Raw genomic sequence first — 21,354 nt, 5'->3', positions numbered from 1 at the left:
AAAGTTATATACCTCGAAAAAAAACACCCGTTATAAATCGATCACAAAAGAACTACAAGTTATAGTAGAACTACAAGAAACACCCTGTATCTCGAAAACAGAGCACTTGCGGGCCCATGTATAGAACATTCTATTCTTAAAAGTATTCAAGGAATTCTTCATTTTTCTTCGTACCTCCAATTTAGGAACAATCGAATGGTATGATCAATCGAATCAAAAAATGCTATTATTTCGAGTAATTTTTGGTTCAAACTTCGTTATCAAACCTTTCTTTCTCATATTACAGATATGAGTAAACGTTGTCTTAAAAAAAATTTTTTCGATTTCCCCTTCCAAGAAAAAAAGATCTACGCCCTTGTTACAATCTCTCTCTGGATGTCCTCGAACAGCTGGTTTGTTGTCAAATTTGAAAAAATTGCAAAAAACGACTGCAATATTGAAGAAACAAAAATTGTTCACATGAAAAAACCTTCACGATTTTTTTCTCCAAATTCAATCATTTACTCCTTGCTTTACTATCTATGTTTTACTAAAAAAAAAATTAAATTTAAACAGCTCCTTCTGGGTGTTGCAGTTTCTTTGTCAGTTAGTATATATTGAAGTAATATCAAGTTCCTTAAGGATAATTGGCGCCTAAGAGGTAGGCAACAAAAGAAACAAAGAGGTATAATGTCATTAGCAAAAACCATGCAAATTAAAATAATACAAAAAAATTAATACTTAATCCATTACCTATTTATATGTGCAAACAGTCCATTGGAAAAATTCGAGTATTGTGACACAATGCTTCTCAATGATCAACTTTAGAACCAGAAAAATATCAAGAAATATACTTGAGCATGGTACAGTAACACAAAGAGGATATTATAAAAGTACTTAGAAAACGTTCACTTTACAAATTGTAGGCACAGATAAAATAATCGAACATGCCTCTTACAATGGATTTCAGTATTTATAGTAGGCTTTTTAAATAAGATGATGCAGTTGCAGTATGTCTGAAATCGAAATTCGGTAGAGTTGAGATAGCTATCAGAGACAACATTGTTGTCTCCTTAGCTATCACCCATATATCTCCACAATCAAATGTTGGTAGATGTAGATACCAGAGTAGTAATGGCTCTTGTCGTCAAATTTGAAATTTCAACAGACAATTTTTCAGTGACTTTCAGGATTATATCGATTTCACAGATAACAGAGTAGAAATCGATTTGAAGTATTTGAACTACGACTGTTGGTAGAATAATCTTTAGTGTGAAAACTGCGAATGCGCCAATGTCTGTTGCCAAAAAAAGGGATATGTCAAAAAAATCATTCATTTTTTGTGAGAGATTTTCATTAGATTCGTTTCAAAACTCGCAGTGCATTCAATTCAAAAATTAATAAAGATCAAATTCTGATAATTTTAAATAACACATAAATGATGTCAAAAGATGCTGAAAACGTAAAGGAATTCTACACAAACGATGTTGTATACCGTTTTGATAAAAAAAAAAAAATTGTTTTTGGAGTAGTAGCGGATAGTTATAATTATGAAGCATCTTCAGATATATCTGATAGTCCATTAGAAAAAGGCCAAATACGAGTATTGTGGCACAACGCTCCCCATGAACAAGTTTGGAGGCAGAATAAAGTGAAACTTGTATCTAGGAATATTCTTCCTGGTGAAGTTGTAAGAAGACTTGTACATGAGAAAGAGACACAAAGAGGCTATTGTAAAAGTACTAAGAAAACGTTCACTGTACAAATCGTAGGCACAGATAAAATAATTGAACATGTCTCATGCAACAGACTTCAGAATATTAGGCCCTTTGAAGTGGACGATGCAGTATGTCTGAAATCCAAGTTCGGTCGAGTTGAGGTAGCTACAATCAAGGTTCTTCTTGTCATCATATTTCAAAAACTATTTTTCAGGGAGTTGATCAAGAGATAACAATGATTTCAAAATGTGGCTCTATTGTACAAATTCTTACCAGTATAAACAACGATCTTGAAGATTTTTGGCTTGTTAAGAAGAATAGAGGGTCATTTGAAGTCTGCCACCCTGGACAAGAATTGGTAAGTTATATTTTACTCTTCATTATAAATTTAAAACTAATTTGCATCCAGGTAGTTGTACCCAGTAACTTGGAACAACCCCTCTGGATTAAGAAGTCAAAAGCAATGAAGAGAAATATGCAAAGTCGTCAAAGATTTACTGTTCAAACTGTGAAAGACTGCATTGTGGAGGTTTCATGGTTTAGTGGGTGCGATGGGGAAAATACTATGTCTGAGCTTAAAGATGAAGAACTGAAAGAGTCAGTATAAAATGTTGACCAGTGTCAAGCTTATTAATAAAATTTTGTATTTTAGCTTAAAAGTTCTGGAACATGGTTATGATCATTTTGACTCTCGGAAGCTTTTAAAAATCAGCTCTTCTGATGTATTGATGAAGAAAAAAAATTGGATACAAAAACAAACTACTCTTTATAAACATGAAATTCCTAAGGTTAAACTAAATTCTGACAACAAAAGGTAATCTATTACCAAAATTCGAAATTTTTGGTTGGCGTTGATCCAATACAAATTATTCAATTTGTCTCATTTATAATCCTTGCTGCATTTGACATATTATTCTTTTGTTTTTGCTTTTCTCCAATTTGAAAAAAAATCAATTTATTTTATTTCAGTGCCACTGGCGTTTCGAAAATGCATACTTGTATACATCAGAACTCAGTAACTTCAGATAACAGTGATTTAGAGGAAGAATGGTGCACCGATGAGGATGAAGAATCTGAACCTGCAAGTGCATTATCCTCAAAGACATTATTGAATGAAAAGTTGAAAAAGAAGCATTATCCTCCTAGACCAGAAGAATTATTACCAGGAAACACTGTAGCTGTTGAGGTATGATATATGTTGGTTTATAATATAGTGATAATAATAACAATAAGTAAGTAAACCATCCACCTATAGATTACAATGGAAATGGTGAAATAGGGTAAATGCACTGGTTAGCCGACCGGCACTGGCTCTCGACCATTCCGTGATTTGAGATAAAATAATAATAAAATTATATCATATAGTGCAAAATATTTTCGCGGTACGTGTTCTCGACTATTCTACCATTCCAAGATAGTTTGCATAGTAGTGGTATAGGTCAAAGTTTTCGCGCTAAAAATTAGTTTATAATCGTCTATCATAGAAAAGGGTTCTTTCTCGTCCTCTCTTAGAAAAGTGCTTTGTTATATATGACCAGAAAATAGTAATTATTTCTTATTTTAAATGAATTATGTGTGTATATTTTGTTCCATATCAACTATAAGATATATTTTTGTGTGTATTTCAATCAAGAAGCAAATAAATGTATATTTTTTTGTTCAATATTTGACGGTCGCGAACTGGTATTGGAAAATTTGTATCTTTTATTTCTCGACCAAAGTGGTCGAGAACCAATATCTTACTTCAATAATTGTTTATTTCAACCGATATATTTCTGTTGGATCATTTTCGTTTTTTTTTCGATACCCTGATTCATTTATATATCTACTGTCTAAATATTAGTTTGCGACCACCGAATTAACGTCGAAACACTTATTTTTACCCTTTATTTATTCGCGGTTGAGAACCAATTTGATTGTACTTAATTCTCGACCACTGGTGGTCGGTGTTTTATATTTTATTTACTCATTAGTTTCTAAATAGATATTAAGAGCAAAATAACCAAATAATGTTCTATGAGTTGCTATTTTGAAATATTTATAGAAAGTGGAAACTTTTGCAAAATAATTTTTTTTTACGTTCCGAGTGTTTCTTACTTGATTACCTCATTTGAAACCCATCTGAGTGATAGGTAGTGATGTCGATGGTACGGTACGAAAGTAAGTACTAATCACTCATCTCGCTCTAAAGTTTTTTATAAAATATTAAAGTGAAGCGGCCACTATTATTAGTGGTCGAAAACTAACACAAAAATGGTCGAGAACTCTGCGGCGTGGTCGAGAACCGAAGGTTATTGAGATTTTCAATATGTTTTCACATTTCAAAGGTTAAATGCAGAAAGAACGCTTAAAATTATATGACAAATCATTTAAAACTCGCCAAAGAATCGATGAACACCAACACCATTAAAATTTGATAAGTTTATGTGTGAAAAAATCGTGCTCGAAATCGATGTTTCTGTTAACTGATCAAGAACCAGTGCATTTACCCTACCTTCAAATCAGAAAATTTGTTTCCCGCACTATTAAATTTTTAACAGGTAATAACAATGGATGCAAAGGCAACTGTAGTATGGCAAGATGGTACTGAAGAAGCAAACATTCCATCGACTCAACTCTACTATTCTTTATCCTTAGATGATCATGAATTTGTCCCTGGAGAATGGGTAACTTATAATGAAAAAGAAGCATTCCCTAAAAACAAATATGGTGTGGTTCAATATGCAAATTATGCCGAAAGAATTGCAATGGTGAGTTTACTCTAGTCAACTCTTGTTATTATTTTAATATGAAGAAAATGCTCTAATTTTTAGTTCTTTTACTAAAATTCCATTAAATTAAATTTTTAATTTGCATAATTGTATAGTTCTTTCAATATACAGGGTGGCCACTTTCCAATGGGATTGTATTGGTAACTTTTAAACCAAAAGAGTTAGAAGCTCGGTCAAATAGAGAAAAAGTTGCATGCATAGAAGCATTATCCAGCAGTTCAAACAAATCGAAATTATCAGGGCCGGTTATTGAGATATCATAAGAAAAGTAAATTCTGTCATTTTGATTTTTCTTTTTTTCCCACTTTATTTCAAATATTATCAAAAAATGTTACAGGAATTTTCTATTCGACAGTAAATTGTTCTCAATTTGACGTAATCAGATTTCGTATCCAACCTTTCGTGCTCTCTGGGCCACCCTCTACCTCATTTTTTTCAATACGGACCTGTATATTTTATGACACTTTTCGAAATAACTTTCAATACTGAATTCAACGATATATCATACACTGTCATTCAAAGTTGATTTTCAGGTGATTTTGACCCTTATCCAAATTTCTTTGTGTCGGATCTGTATTACATTCAGGTACCTTTAGTTTAATTAACAACATGCAATACATTTCGATGAGAAATGTGTACTCCACAGTCATGGATTGATCTATTATCTGTCAAATTTGAGATACAGAAAACAGTTGTCAACCAACATTTTCCAATACAAAAATTACTGAACGATATTCATGGAAATATTTCAATCATTTCTTTAAAAATGCAATGAATTTGAGGAAATTGTATTCATTATTTTCTCATACTCGTACAGAAGGCTCATTCTAACACTTGTTCATTCAAGAATTTGAACTCGTGGAAGTATATTGATGTCTCATCCACTTGTATTATAAATAACTATTGTAAAACAATGCAGAAGGCATGGATATTCTTCCACAAGTTCAATATTCAGCAAGTTTTTGAATGAACGAGTGCTAGAATAAGCCTTCTATATGAGTACTATACATTACTTTTTCTAATTCACTAATTTTTATTGAAATTAATGAAATATTTCCAAAAGTATTATTTAGTGATTTTTGCAGTTGAAAATGTTTTCTGGCAGAACTGTTTCCTGTATCATAAATGTGACAGATAATAGATGAATCCGTGACAGGAGAATTCCGAGTACCAACCTATAATAATGAAATAAGAATAAGAATAAGTTTATTAATTTCAATGATTATTCGTACAAAATATTGAAATATTACACAAATAAAAATGAAACAAGTCACAAGAAAAAAGAATACAATAATAATGAGAAGACTTATTTAGAACAATAAACCCTGAACTCCTCGACTGAGTATATATATATATAACCATGAAATCTAGTGAAACTGAAATATTCCCACACGATTTTGTTTTACAAACTATAACAAAATGACATAATTTTCCACAGAATAAGAAAAAATACCTATCCTATTTTTCTCTAATTCTGTGGTTATTCCGTTCATTCTTCCACATCTTGTAGAACAAAATCGTGCGAGAATATATCAGAAACGCACAGTTTTAATGGTTATATTTTATTATTCTATGTTGGCACTCCGAACTTTCCGCTACGGCTTTATTTGTCAATTCATCAAATTGCCTCAAAGAAATCAGTTCTGCCAACCAACATTTTTCAATGCAAAAATCACTAAATTATATTTATGGAAATATTTCATTAATTTCAATGAAAATGCAATGAATTAGAGAAAATAATGTATAATACTCGTACAGAAGGCTCATTCTACCACTCGTTCATTCCAAAACTCGCCACTTCGTGGCTCGTTTTTGAATTTTGAACTCGTGGAAGAATATCAATGCCTTCTGCACTTGTATTATAAATAACTATTCTGACACCTCTTTTTTAGGTTAAATGGTTTGAATATAATGAAATTGATAAAACACCAACGGAACTTCCATCTAGTGAAATGAGTGTATATGATTTAAAGAAACACAGCAAGTTTCTGTTTAGACCAGGCATGGTTGTTCGAGCAAAGCCCATTCAGGAATATAAAATGGGCAAAGTTATTGATAGTAGTCCTAAAGTAAGTATGAAAATCAAATATTAATTCATTATTTTCAAAACTTAAAAATTAAATTCTTGCTGAAATACTCATTTCAACATAAAACTATTTTGAAGTGGTCTCATTTCTAACAATTGCGAGTATGCATCTATGTAACATTTTTTATTTTTCAATTTTTTCCATTATTAGTTGCATATGTGAGATTTTTTTAAGGATGTAATATTTTTCGTGTTCCTTAACCCATTACAGCCCTGTGGCAACTTAAGTGACCACAGCACATTCAGCTCCATACAATGCGCATGCGCGTAGTAGTACAGGTTCCATTAGCCAATTTTGAAAATATGATATATACTGCCTCATATAGCACAGCAGTCAATCAGATATTGTCATACATTGAGTTTGCATATAAGGTTTTATTCAGGGTTATTCACGTATTTCATTCACCATAATGGCAGTCGATGGGCGATTGTGATTATTCTAATTGATTCATGCATTTATGTTCGTATTTTCGTATCAGTTTCGTTCAATATGAATAGAGCAACATATTTCAACAACACAACAATAGTTTCGTGCAGTGTTTTGTTTTTGGCATACGTGCAAACTTTGATGGCGACTAAAGTTGCCAAGGGGAATATATGACATCAATTTCGGAAATATTTACATTTCTCACGAAAATATTACGACAGGTATACCCGTGTGTACTGGGTTACTTCTTAACGAATTACTTGATCTTTTCGAGAACGATGAGGATATCACCTACTGCTATAGCCATGCCATATGTCCTCCAGTTGAGCTTCCTGGTGCAGATACAGATAAGGAGTCTGATTTGTCAGATGAAGAGGTAGTTGGAGATATTGAACACCATCCTGCCCGCTATTGCGCTCTCTGGTGGAAATGCGGGGTTTATAATCCAATGATGATCTCAGCAATCAGGTTAACCACGATAAGGGCCATACACCTAGGACTTCTTCGCAGAAGGGAGTTCAAAGCACCAAACGCAAGCTGTCGCCAACTCGTACTTGGAAGCCGATGATCAATGAGTTATCTTCAAGTATTCCTGGACCTGAATGCGAATATTGAACAATTCGTGGTGAACCAATCAAATTCGGCTTCAAGTTGTGGGTAGCTGCGGATCTTTCTAGGTACATCATGTCTTGGCCAAGGAGACGATGTAGTCATTGGAGTTGTTGAACACATTAAATCAAAGGTTATTCGACTCTACTTCGACAATCTATTCACGTTAGTCGGTTTGTAGGAAGAACTTAGTTCCAGAGGACTTGGTGGAACTGGTACACTGTTCTAAATACCGCCGTTGTAAAATATGTGGCAGGCGTACAATATAATCATGCAAAAAATGCGAGGTTCCTGTCCACCTTGATGAGTGTTTCAAGGTTTTCATAACGCAAAATAAAATTTTTCAATAAAATATAATATGAAATACTAAACTGCTGAATAACAATACAGAAATATTCATGATATCCTAGTTTTATTGGACTTGGACTAATGTGTATATGAATCATCCCAGTGGCAACTAAAGTTGCCACTCCAAAGCTACTCTCCTGCATGTTAGTTCATTATCTTTATGAGAAAATATAATTTTTTAAGTCTTATTGATTCATCATACCAAATTTCAGAGAAAACTTTCCATTGGGGAATTATGGGCTTTAATGGGTTAATTCTTGTCTGAAATGATCTTCCTGTTTGGCTAACATATACTTATGAGCAAGCACCACTGGTTAGTATATATACTCCGTATTTATTGTTATTAGATGTTTTGTCTTTATTTATTTTTTTTTTAATTTTCCTGTTTTAAATTAAATATTATAATTTTGATTCATCTTTAGTTATCAACAACATATACAAAAGAAAGTTGCTAGATATCTAAATATGAACAAAACAGATAATTTTACAAGAAAATTAATTAAAAATGATAAAAACAGAACACTTAGTAACAAGAATCAGAGTATAAAACCTTACCTCTAGTACTTGCCCATATGTATATGTTGAATAAACAGGAAGATCATTCCAGACAAGAAAAATGAAAAATTATACATTATTGAAAAAAAGAAACTCCACATAAACAGAACAGTTATTAGGTACAGCATATAATTTTGATCGTTATTTAGAAATTTTGCACATTGAAAATAAAAACTTCAGACCCAACCTATAAAAAACTTCAGAAATTAATAGATATCATGAAAAACAAATTTTATTGAATGAACAAATAGAATTGAATCAATCTACTGAACATTTTTCAAGAATCCCAAAAATTCCCAAGTCTATCTCTTTTACTACATTTCTGTACACATTTTTAGTATTCATAGAGATGTCCAAAAATTTGTAAAATCAGTATTCAGTAATACTCACCTGAAGAAATCGTAGTATGACAAAACAATTGTCGTAGAAGGAAAAATAGCGAAAGTAAAATATTGTTTTTATTCATAATTTCAAAATGAACTTTCGTCGAGTAAAGACAAAAACAATTAAATACTTAAAGATTTATATTAAACTAATCTAACGGCATTTAGACAATTCTTCAATTCTGGAAAAAGTACTTCCCCGAACGGGACTCGAACCCGTAACCTCCGAATCACTAGTTCGTTGCTCTAGCCACTGAGCTATCGTGGCTAGAGCAACGAATTATTTAATTTAATATATTAATATATACAGACGATAAACCAATATTTATCTTAAAGATTTATTTCAGGGTTATATAATTGTGAAATGGATTGATGGTACAGAAGAAAACTGCGGTCCTCATGATATTGTGATCATTCCTGAAACGTCCGAATACGAGCTGTCAGACGAAGAAGATACAGATAGTAAGGGACAGTTGTCTTGGGAGACTGAAAGTATAGAATCATTCACTGGGGGGGACATAACTGATGAAACCACACTGCAAAATATGGCGGCTAGATTAGATTTCATAAGAAATAGAATCAAATATTTCAAAGAGGCATTCAAGAAACACATTATACAAGAAAATTTGATGGTAAATGTTTAACTTTCCATATTGAAGAAAGGGATAAAAATCAATAATTTTTTTTTAGTATCTCAAAGACCTCCTAATAGTATATGATAACTCCAGCTACTTAGATAAACTGTTAGGAACATCTTTTTTCAGCTTAAAAAGCAAACATTTCCAGGTATGAATTTGAAGTTGACAAGAGTTCTCTGTTGTTTCAACTTTTCTTTTTAGGTCCTTTTAACTCATGCTAAGGAGAAGGCAAAACTTGCTGGTGTTGAATTCAGAGGAAGACTCTTTGTTAATGATAACTTGTATCCATCAATGACAAAAATCAAAGCGCAGGAAAAAGAAAACATCCAAAAAGTTTTAAAACTCGAGATTAAAGTTAACACTCAAATGGAAGAGAAAAAATTAGCAACTGGTAAGTGTAAGAAGGTTATATAAGATTGTATTCGATTCAAACATTCATCAGTACCATCAAGAGCAAGAGCAATTATTCCAAAAATTCTTCCATGCAATGCAATCTATTTATATAGGGTGTTTTTTTTTTCGAGGTATATAACTTTAAGTTGGCATTACTGTTCAAGATGGCGACCGATTTAACAGCTGTCAAGTGTCAAGTGATTTATTCTGTTTGGTTTGGCAATTCATCATGAATGGACTCACGCCTGAACAACGCTTGCAAATAGTGCAATTTTATTTCGAAAATAATGGTTCTGTGCGGAATATGTATCGCGCACTACGTCCATTTTATTTTGTTTAGCGATGAATGGCACTTCTGGTTGAATGGCTACGTCAACTTACAAAACTGCCGCATTTGGAGTGAAGCTAATCCTCAAGTATATGTCGAAACACCGTTACATCCAGAAATACTGACTGTTTGGTGCGCTTTATGGGCTGGTGGAATCATTCGTCCGTACTTCTTCAAAAACGATGATGGCCAGAACGTTACAGTCAATGGTGATCGGTAAAGAGCCATGATTACTAACTTTTTCATTCCTGAATTGAACAACCATGATGTCCAGGAGCTGTGGTTCCAACAAGACGGCGCAACATGTCACACAGCTCGTGCCACAATCGATTTATTGAAAGACACGTTTGGTGACCGCCTAATTTCACGTTTTGGACCTGTGAATTGGCCTCCAAGATCTTGTGATTTAACACCCCTAGACTACTTTCTGTGGGGCTATGTAAAGTCATTGGTCTATGCGGATAAGCCTCAAACCCTTGACCATTTGGAAGACAACATTCGCCGTGTTATTGCCGATATACGTCCAAAAAATGTTGGAAAAAGTCATCGAAAATTGGACGTCCAGATTGGACTACATCCGAGCCAGCCGTGGCGGTCATATGCCAGAAATCATATCTAAAATATAATGCCACAAGATTATCTTGCGGATAAATAAAATTCATGTCAATCGAATAATCCATCGTTGTTTTATTGGAATTTAAAGTTCTATAGCTCTAAAAAAAACACCCTTTATTTATTTGCAGACGGCAATCCAGAACCAGATGAATCTCAAATTGCCCACAACAATCTATGTATAGAACTTCTCTCCATGCTTAAACTGAGAATGGACCTGGCTTATGCTGAAATCATTAGTAAAATCGGGGGAGAACAAGCTTTGACAATAATTACCCAAGCCTCCGAGGATAAAGTTGAGCCCATTACTAGAACACCATTGCCCAGTATGCCAGTGACACCGGAAGATTCCTCTTCGTCCTTGAGTCCACCTAAGTTGATGTCGTCCACCACGCATTTCAATAATGAAGCATACTATGCCTTGGAGGATGCACCTGTTACTCATCATTTCTACAGCAGTAAATTGGAGCGAAATGATCAACAAAGGTTTGTGAAAGTTGTAAGGTTGATGATCCGAGCATGCATTGTATAAGAATAATTTATTATTACTCGATTCCTTTAGACGTAAGACCTAATTAATCGCACTGAAATTTATATACAGGGTGTTCCACTTCCAACATCAACGCGACGCTCTATACGCTCTATTTGTGTGACGTCACACCGACATTTTTGGTTTCTCCTGTCAGTGTTAGAAATCCAAACAAATAAATTCTCATTCAAATTAGTACGGTGTCGTTGAAGGAATTGGCTTATTTTCATAAATGAGAGTATTTGAGGAACGATTTCAGTATTAATTGATAAACAGAAGGAACGAGGTTAATACCAGTAAGTTTAAATCCTGTATCATTCCCCAGATTTTGTAAAAAGCCGTGTTTATTAGTTGAACTTCAAGTTCGAACTTACTGGCATTAATCTCGTGCCTTCTGTCTATCAATTTATAGTAAAATCGTTCCTTAAATAATCTTATTTATCAAAATAAGCCAATTTCTTCAGCGACAACGTACTAATTTGAATGACAATTTGTTTGTTTGGATTCCGAGCACTGACAGGAGTACTAAAATGGCGGTGTGTGACGTCATCACTAATAGAGCGTATTATGGTTAAGAGGGATTACCACCACGTGGTTTTTCGCGTATCAGTCAAACTTTGGTACCTATTCATTTCCCCTCTGGTGCTCCTAAGATGACCAAACTTTGTACGGTGTATGAAGTTGTATATTCACTTCATATTCTTTTTTTTTTTTTTTCGAAACAAATAAGTAGAGGGCAGCACTGTACGACGACTTTCGCGAAATTATACTTTTACCTCTTTTGTAATGAGTTTTGGTAGGTTTTTTTCAGGAATATTTTTATAGTATATCAGTACTCTTTACAAAGTACATATCATCAATTTTTTTTGCGAAAAACGAAAAGTTGCTTTTTTTTTCATTCGTAAATTAAAAATATTTGCTTTCTTCCATGTAGATTATTGCAGTAGGAAATTATGTAAAAACCTCATAAAAATGATTGATTTGTAAGAAGAAATATCTTGAATTTCGTTTTGAACTGAGCTGTCACGTGATGGTATTCCCTCTTAAGCGCTGAACGGATACTGCACACTTTATTAAAGAAAGTGGTCCCCTGTCAAATTGCCTGAATTTTTGATATGTTATAGTTCAATTCATTCCAAACAAAAAGTTCAATAGGCAATTTTTTCTAAAGGCTAGTCTTGACACCCTGAAAATTCTCATTGTTAAACAATATAATAATAATAATAATATAATGAATAATATATGAAAGGTTATCCTGGATAATGATCACTATTCCTAGTAATCAAGATGTGAGCAGTATTTAATATGAGATATTATAAAGAGCATTGTCCTTTGGTGTTTTTACATTTTATCAATTATACAGTGTGTTCCAGCTACTTACAATTTTTAAAGTTCTAATATTCGAAAATGGTTACAATTCGCCTTAGCGATCTACAATCAAAAAATGTTTATGAACCCCATTCTACATCACATTCGAAAAAATATGTGGAGTGTTCCTTTCAAAAGAAAGCGTTAGTTATATTTGAAATATTTCATATTGAAAAATCCATCCATTTAAAGATTCATACTGTAAAAATCCCTGACAATAATAGATGTAAAAAATTTTGTCAAGGACTTTCATAGTAAGATTTGTAATATTTCTTATCTTTTCTCATACCTCTCTTTATATACATTTCCTGCAAACATTAGACATCCTCCCGTGATATGTTGGATTGTCTCATTCGTTGGACACCCATAACGGAATCGATCTTCAGTAATAGTTCGATCCTTTATGATATGCTTGCAGTAATTTTTTGTTGAGATCACTTGATCTTGGATGGCTGAAAGAAATCCTTCCGTTTCTGGGTACATTGCACCTGATGTGAGCCAATAATTCGACGCTTCAATGTCGACATGATCCAGGTTCACCTCGTTGAAATGTCTTCCTTGCAGGAGCTTCTCTCTCCATCTTTGCAGTTTTTCTTTGATTGTCTGGTGGTTGTATGACAATTGCTCCTTGTGCAGTTGTAAAGGTGTTGATTCGTCTGCTTCACACAGTACTTTGTAGATCTCTGATGTGCCTGATTTGTCTTTGAAGTATGTTCGTAGGCATTCAATTTGACCATGGGCAAGTTCCATGATGTCTAGCAGACCTCTGCCTCCTTTATTCCTCGGCAGTGTCGTCCTCTCAATGCTACTTTTCGGATGGTGCTTGTGTGCTGTTGTCATCAAGGTTCTCATTTTGCGTTGCAGATTTTCTATATCTGTTTTGCTCCATGGAATTATACCGAAAGGGTATATTAGAATTGAACATGCATATGTATTGATAGCTCTCGTCATGTTCTTGCTGTTGAGGTTTGTTTTCAAAATTTTGTTGATTCTCCTAATGAACGCAGTTGTTAAGTCTTCCTCCATTTTTTGATGGTTTATTCGTCGGTTTTGTTTCATTCATTGATTTTATTATTATTATTATTATTAGTAGTAGCTGAAATGCACTGTAAAATTGACCAAATGTAACAACACCAAAGGACTATGTTTTTAATAGTATCTCATATTAATGGCTGTTCACATCTTGATTACTCAGAATAGTGATATGATTATAAGATAACATTTTGTATTGTTCAACAATACAAATTAGAGTTTTCAGAACCTATAGAAAAACTTGTGCCTATTGAACTTTTTGCTTGGTATGACCTGGACTATAACATATCAACAATTTGGGAAACTTTAGGCAAGTTTCTCGAATAGAGTGTGCAGTATATCCCTCTCGAATTTTTCTTTACACAGTATCATTAGGTTCCATCAGAGCTACATTCTCAAATTGTTTGGAAATACACAGGGTGTACCAAAAAAGTGTGAATGACCAAATATGTTTTTTTATTATGGAGCACCTTGTTTTTTATTGAATTTTCAGATTGCAAGGTATAAATGAACCCAAATTCGTTCCATATGCTTTAAACTCACTTTTTGAATGAGATTTTGAAAGTGAATCCTAGAAGAACTTATATGTAGTACCGACATTTTACCCCGAATTCTATACTCAACAATATTGACAAAATCTATCTAGAGCAAATCAATACTCTTAAAATAAATTGATCTGCTTGATGGAAGGAAGAATGACTACATTTTTTTCTAGATTCCTGAAAGCGGTTCAGAAAGAGTATTTCCTCTTATCAGAATCACTGCCACCTGGTGTTTGGGTGAGGTCGTTTGGTAACCGTATAGATCTTCTGTCTGTTATGATTGAAGGTCCCACTAAGACACCTTACGAAGATGGCCTATTCATGTTCGATATGCAGTTCAGTCAGGATTATCCTAGGTCACCTCCTTTGGTACATTATGTCAGTTACTCGTCGGAACGTTTGAATCCCAATTTATATGTCGAAGGAAAAGTATGTGTCTCTCTACTTGGTACTTGGATGGGAAAGGGGACAGAAGTTTGGGGACCTAGTAGCACCTTGTTGCAGCTCATTGTTTCAATCCAAGGTAAACAAATTGATTTTTCATTATTTGAATTATTAACTATAGCAATTGAGGAACTGATTTTCAAAGTAGGAAGTCAATAAGAACAATGTTGTAAATAACATTATTATTATTAATCACATCAATTATAATCTAAAAATTTTAATATACAGTAAATTGTTGTAGAATTTATCAAATTTCTTTTGAAAATTATATACAGAGTGGCCACTTTTTTAATGGGATTGTATTGGTAACTTTAAAACCATAAGAGTTAGAAGGTCGGTCAAATGGAGAAAAAGTTGCATGCATAGAAGCATGCAGTTCAAACAGATCGAGATTATCAAGGCCGGATATTGAGATATCATAAGAAAAGTAAATTATGTCATTTTGATTTTTCTTTTCAAATATTATCAAAAAATGTTATAGGAACTTTTTATTCGACAGTAAATTATCCTCTATTTGACGTAATCAGATTTCGTATCCAACGTTTCGTAATCTCTGGGCCACCCTCACCCTAATTTTTTTCAATACGGACCTGCATATTTTATGACACTTTTCGAAATAACTTTTAACGCTGAATTCAAAGATATATCATACAATGTCGTTCAAAGTTGATTTCCAGGTGATTTTGACCCTTATCCAAGTTTCTTTGGGTCGGATCTGTATTACATTTAGGTACCTTTAGTTTAATTAACAACATGCAATACATTTCGATAAGAAAATCAACTTACCCATCTTGAACTAAATGGAACATATCAGAATCAAAGCAAGAAACCAGTAATAATTATTTACATATTTCAATTCATTATAATTTAACGAAAGTATCATTTAATGAAAGAAAAATCAAATGATTATTCGAAAGTAAATGAAAATGAATGAAGTAAGTGTTCGAAATGTCCACCATTTTGTAAAATGCACTTCAAGGTTCTGAAACCCATACTTCTTTTACATTTGCTTGTTTCGTCTCCTTGAATACCTTCCAATACATTCTAAATCTTCTCGCGAGGAATCACTATTGTTCCGTTGAAACAAATTACTGAATCGAACTTCATCTTGAGATCATTACGATATAATTTTTGCAAGGCTTGGTATTCAAATTCAAAATCATTGTATTCGCGTCTCTCGACTATTTTATTAATAGCAGTTTTTGATGAATTCCATTCACTGGCCACAGTTCTCGATTTTTTTTCTGGGTTCAATTGAATTTGGTTCAGAACATTGATATCGTTGATAGACTTGTTTTTTCTTACATACACACCAGTAACTTTGGATAACAGTCAAAATCACCTGAAAATCTACTTTGAATGACATTGTATTATATATCGTTGAATTCAGCTTTAAAAGTTAGTTCGAAAAGTGTCATTAAATATCCAGGTCCGTATTGAAAAAAATGAGGTAGAGGGTGGCCCAGGTAGTACGAAATGTTGGATACGAAATCTGATTACGTCAAATCGAGGATAATTTACTGTCGAATAAAAAATTCCTATAACATTTTTTGATAATATTTGAAATGAATTGGGAAAAAAAGAAAAATCAAAATTAACTTTTCTTATGATATCTCAATAACCGGCCTTGATAATCTCGATTTGTTTGAACTGCTTGATAATGCTTCTATGCATGCAACTTTTTCTCCATTTGACCGACCTTCTAACTCTTATGGTTTTAAAGTTACCAATACAATTCCATTAGAAAAGTGGCCACTCTGTATACTTTCGTATATCTTCTAGCTCTACTGACATTGTTTTCCACTATATTCATTCAACTTCTACCTCGTTATAAGGTAATATTCGATGTTTATTCAACTTTTTCTTTCCAAAAGACTTTGCTTTTAACAATTTGACATATGAAACAATAAAGGATGGCCCATTTTAAAAAATCCAATGAATTAACTCTTTGGGAAAAGCCTGGTTCAAAAATGTTTCGAATTAAAGTTTCTTAGTTTTCAGGGAGACATCGAATATAGACCTTGGAGTTTAATTTCAAGGTCATTTGTGGTCAAGTACTCTTAATAGGGAATATAAATTTTTCTTTGTAGAATCTCATTCTAAGTAAGAAATAACTAGAAACATATTGTCTCCTTTGTTTTTGCAATAAAATAAACAGTATTGAGCATATTTGAAGAAGTGAGTACTCAAGGAGAGAAATAATAAATCAAAATCATTTTTTTGATTAAAACATGCAAACAAAAATTGAACTAATAGCACATGTCACCTAATTAAATATTCAAAAGTTTTCCCATGATCAGAGAAAACAAACTAGTTTTATTATTGAATCTGTTCATATGGATTAGAAAAACAAATGATTCTATGAGAAATAGCATTGAAGTTCTTAAGCATGGCCATCTTAATCATGAAACACTTTTTATCTTCACAGAAATTCATTTTATGGAAGAAACAAAGGAGATAAAATGTTTTTAGTTTTTCAAAAAGATTAATATCTTATCTTGTCTTTGCTCAGCATTACATTATGTACCAGAACAAGCCAAAAGGGCTCCCTTTGTTAACACCCAGATTGAATTGAAAAACGAAGGTGTTTCAATTTTCATATGATCAGAACCAAATTCACTGTTTCACCATTATACAAATTTCACTTCAAGATATTTTTCAGGTCTTATATTAGTACCTGAACCATACTATAACGAGGCAGGCTATGAAAAACAGGTATCTACTCAGCAAGGTTATGAAAATTCCAGGACTTACAATGAATTGGTGATATTAAAATTAGTACAATCTATGACAGAAATGTTACTCTCCCCACCTGAAGTCTTCAAACAGATAGTTTATAGTCATTTTGCTCTTAAAGGCAATCAATTATGTCAGAGGTTACAAAAATACTGCATTGATGATGGTCCTCCATTTCCTGAATTTCCTTTATTACCTGTTAGTAAAGGTTTAAAGTTGTCGTTAACTAGTGCCCTAGATTCTTTCCAAGAAACTTTAAAGAAGGTAGTAAGCAATAATATTGGAAAATTCACATCCCTATGTTAATAGTGATAGTGAAGTAATTTCGAGAATGTCAATACCTCATTCATTGTATTGGTTAATATCTGTATATTTGTTTTGATCTGTATTGTTGATTTTTGTTTCATATTTGAAAAATCAAATGTCTATGTGATATTTATACTAATTTATTTATTGTATTGCAAAATTTATTTATTATATTACCAAACTTAGGAAAAATCCAGCCTATCAAACTGTGATGTTTTATCCCTCAACAAATGTTTGAAAAAGTTAAGCTTTTTTGCAAATTTTGGCAATTCTTATCTATTATACTTAAATTTTCATTTGTTATTCATAAATTATGGAAGTGGCTTACAATTTATTATAATTTTTTGTACAAAAATATAAAACACTCAATTGGATCTGTGTATTCATTTGAAACCTGTTAATTTAAAAATTAAAATAATTGTAAAAATAAAATTACAATAAATCTTTCATAACCCAATAAGATAATGAAAAAAAAAACAACTAAAATGAAACTGCAGAAGGGTCAAAAGGTCCAGAGAATGGAGACCCTTCAGCATCCCATGCTTTTCTCAAAATATCAAGGTTTTTAATTTCATCAGAAGTTGGAAGTCCCAAGCGTTTTTGTTCTTGATTCCATTGCAATTCATGTATTTTTGCTTGGGCATCTTCAGGTAAATCTTCTAATGGCTTAGTACAATCGATCTTAGATATGTCCAATTTAGGTTCTGATGTCAGAAAGCAATTCCACCAAATTTCTTTAACTTTTTCAAAGTGTATTTGTAATTCATTATTATCTACTGACCAGATTGGATCCAATTTACATGTTTGACAAAGGTCACCATTTATAAGTATTGTCCCATCTTTCAGTTTCACATGAATACTTTTCGAGGTTGCTTGCACTATTAAATCACGACCCTTCACATTTTCTGGAAGTTTCAGAAAAACATCAACTTCATTATATAATTGAGACCAACAATAATTTTCGAAACTGGCCCCATTGTAACTTTTGGATGGATCAAATAAATTATCTGAATGTCTAGAAATATCATTTTTTCTCACAATATGCTCCTTAACAATGGATTGTGTGTTGGGAGTATTATTACAGGAATTTGCGAATTTATGAAAACTGTTCTTTACTAACTTTTCAGCGAATCCTGCAGGTAGTCCTACTGGAGATCCAGGGCTTGTTGAAACCACATAAAAATCCGATCTAAAACAACATATAAGGTTAGGTACAAAAATACGGATTTTGTACCAAGTACCTCCTCTTCAGAAAACCAAATATATGGTCCATAAATACTGGAAGTGTTTTACATTCCTGGAGCATATGAAATAACATATCATCATGTTGAGTTTCATCAGACATTTCAGAAGCTTGATAACTGTTCGAATTTTAATGTCAATAATGATATATTCTTCTAGAATATGAATTGAATAGTGATTTAATTAAATTGACATTCACTCAGCAACTATACTTTGTTTCTTATAAGAAGAACTTTTTCGTTTCTCTCATCAAGGTAATATTTAGAATTTAAAAATAGTAAACATAACCCTTTTCATTTTTGAGAGAAAGGACTACCCAAATGTGATCGAATAGGTCTACTGAGAACTACTGGAACAATATTAAACTGGAACCAGATAAATTGATCTTCTATACTAGATTTCAATGACCAAAAGTGGAATCCTGATGAATATGATGAATTATCATCGATTAAATTATAAATAAAAAATTTAGTTATTGGCAAATAATTACCTATACTAGGTACCAGATTAGTCTGTGCTATTCTGGATTATTGGTTAATATTAAACTAAATCCTGAATTTGAATTACCATCAGGTCAAATTGGTGCAGAACCAACAATATTGGGCAATTTTTTTCGGTATTCTTCATGAATTTTCTATGGTTCTGGTAACGCAATTAACATGAGATTTTGCAGTTGCACGAGGCTAGAAATTGTTATTTCATATCTGCGTGCAAAATTTCATTTCGATTGTAACTGCAGTTGTGGAAGTTATCAGAAATTTCTAACGCCTGTATTACCAAACCCCCAGTCGAATTTTTCTCATTAAGGCCTAAATATTTTTCGCAGGTGTCGAGAAGCATAAACAATAACAATAACAATATTTTATTCATGCTATTACATTTTTAACAATGCTTACATACGTCAATTACAAAAGGAAAAATATTTATACTTATATACTTATGAAAAATCCTGAAAATCATTCAAATAATATTCATCTAAAGAAAAGAAACATTTACTCAGCAAATATTCCTTCAAACAAAGCTTGAATTGTTTATTAGGCATCGCCCTCACCGTGGGTGGCAGGCTGTTGAAAAGCTTAGGCCCATAGTAAGTTACACCGCATTTTATCCTATTGATTCTATGGAAATCAGGATAAATTAGATCTCTTCTGCGTGTGTTATGTGCATGAATATCCTGGTGTGTTCTATATTCCTCTATATGCGACTTTACAAACAACAAACATTGAAAAATGAACAGACACGGGACAGTAAGTATTTTTTTAACTTGAAACACATGTTTGCATTCATCTCTATAATTAAGTCTACCCAAAACTCTGACAGCCTTTCTTTGCAATCCAAAGAGTCGTTTCACACCTGCATCATGACCCCAGCACAAAATACCATATGTTATTCTAGATTCTATGAATCCACGATACACAGACAATAATACAGAATCCGATACAACCTCAGTTAATGATCGTAATGCAAAAACACCTGACGTAATAGAGTTACAGACCTTATCGATGTGAGCATTCCATGACAAATTACCCTCCATATGTACACCTAAAAATTTGATTGGCTCAAGTGAATTCATTCCTTCTAGATCTCTCATTGAAAAATACATATACACTGTCTTCGTTTCATTCAAGCTGAGCTGGTTGCTATTGAACCATTCCGAAACAACAGAAGACAACTCTCTCAAAATCTGAAGTATAAGCACTCTAGACTGAGCCTTTTTGAGCACAGTTGTGTCATCAGCAAAAAGAACAAAGTCCGCATCGGGGTCACAACTTACAAGATCATTGACGTAGATGAGAAAAAGAAGCGGTCCGAGAACCGATCCCTGTGGCACACCACAATCAACACTCGACAAGTCAGAAATATCTCCCCCGAGATCAACACACTGCACCCTATCAGACAGATAGGAGCCCAAAAGGTCAATTGCACCCTGATCGAACCGATACCTCTGTAATTTATAAATAAGATGCTCTGTAGACACGCAATCAAAAGCCTTGCTCAAGTCACAGAAAAGTCCACCCACGTATAAACCATCACTATAACCTTCATTAATTATTTTCATAAGCTCTGTTATGGCAGCAGTTGTAGAGAGGCCGCCTCTGAAACCGAATTGGGAGCTATTAAAGAGGCAATTGTTCTCAAAATATGAGGTTAACTGCAGCTGCATAACCTTTTCCAAGACTTTCGAGAATAATGGTACAATCGATATTGGTCTATAGTTGTTGACCAACTGCACTGAACCCTTTTTATGAACAGGAACAACTCTTGCTACCTTAAGTATTTTCGGGAAGATGTTATTTTTCAAGCATAA

General features: G+C 33.1%; 2 protein-coding genes across 2 annotated transcripts; one reads left to right on the top strand and one right to left on the bottom strand.

The window, feature by feature from the left end:
• The first annotated feature begins 1,275 nt into the window (after positions 1–1,275).
• LOC123681946 ((E3-independent) E2 ubiquitin-conjugating enzyme) lies at positions 1,276–18,178 on the top strand. The gene is made up of 13 exons (XM_045620331.1): positions 1,276–1,858; positions 1,912–2,055; positions 2,107–2,294; positions 2,350–2,511; positions 2,667–2,883; positions 4,238–4,447; positions 6,361–6,537; positions 9,224–9,508; positions 9,567–9,662; positions 9,716–9,905; positions 10,979–11,333; positions 14,492–14,841; positions 17,425–18,178. Exons 1-13 carry the CDS (start codon positions 1,418–1,420, stop codon positions 17,802–17,804), a joined length of 3,195 nt encoding a protein of 1,064 aa, XP_045476287.1. The 5' UTR covers positions 1,276–1,417; the 3' UTR covers positions 17,805–18,178.
• Positions 17,929–19,382, bottom strand: LOC123681947 (nuclear movement protein nudC). The gene is made up of 2 exons (XM_045620332.1): positions 19,046–19,382; positions 17,929–18,993 (listed from the first exon to the last, which is right to left on the bottom strand). Exons 1-2 carry the CDS (start codon positions 19,147–19,149, stop codon positions 18,285–18,287), a joined length of 813 nt encoding a protein of 270 aa, XP_045476288.1. The 5' UTR covers positions 19,150–19,382; the 3' UTR covers positions 17,929–18,284.
• Positions 19,383–21,354: the final 1,972 nt, after the last annotated feature.

This window comes from Harmonia axyridis, chromosome 6 (genome assembly GCF_914767665.1).
Source record: "Harmonia axyridis chromosome 6, icHarAxyr1.1, whole genome shotgun sequence".
NCBI classification, from domain to species: Eukaryota; Metazoa; Arthropoda; class Insecta; order Coleoptera; family Coccinellidae; genus Harmonia; species Harmonia axyridis.
This window is presented reverse-complemented; position numbering and strand designations above follow the sequence as displayed.

Bases quoted from the DNA above. Each gene is read 5' to 3' on its own strand.
- LOC123681947 (XM_045620332.1), bottom strand. From the start codon at position 19,149: ATGTCTGATGAAACTCAACATGATGATATGTTATTTCATATGCTCCAG. The intron at 18,994-19,045 runs GTACTTGGTACA...ATGTTGTTTTAG, and splicing joins TTTGGTTTTCTGAAGAGGAG to ATCGGATTTTTATGTGGTTT.
- LOC123681946 (XM_045620331.1), top strand. From the start codon at position 1,418: ATGATGTCAAAAGATGCTGAAAACGTAAAGGAATTCTACACAAACGAT. The intron at 2,295-2,349 runs GTCAGTATAAAA...TTTGTATTTTAG, and splicing joins AAAGATGAAGAACTGAAAGA to CTTAAAAGTTCTGGAACATG. The intron at 6,538-9,223 runs GTAAGTATGAAA...GATTTATTTCAG, and splicing joins TTATTGATAGTAGTCCTAAA to GGTTATATAATTGTGAAATG.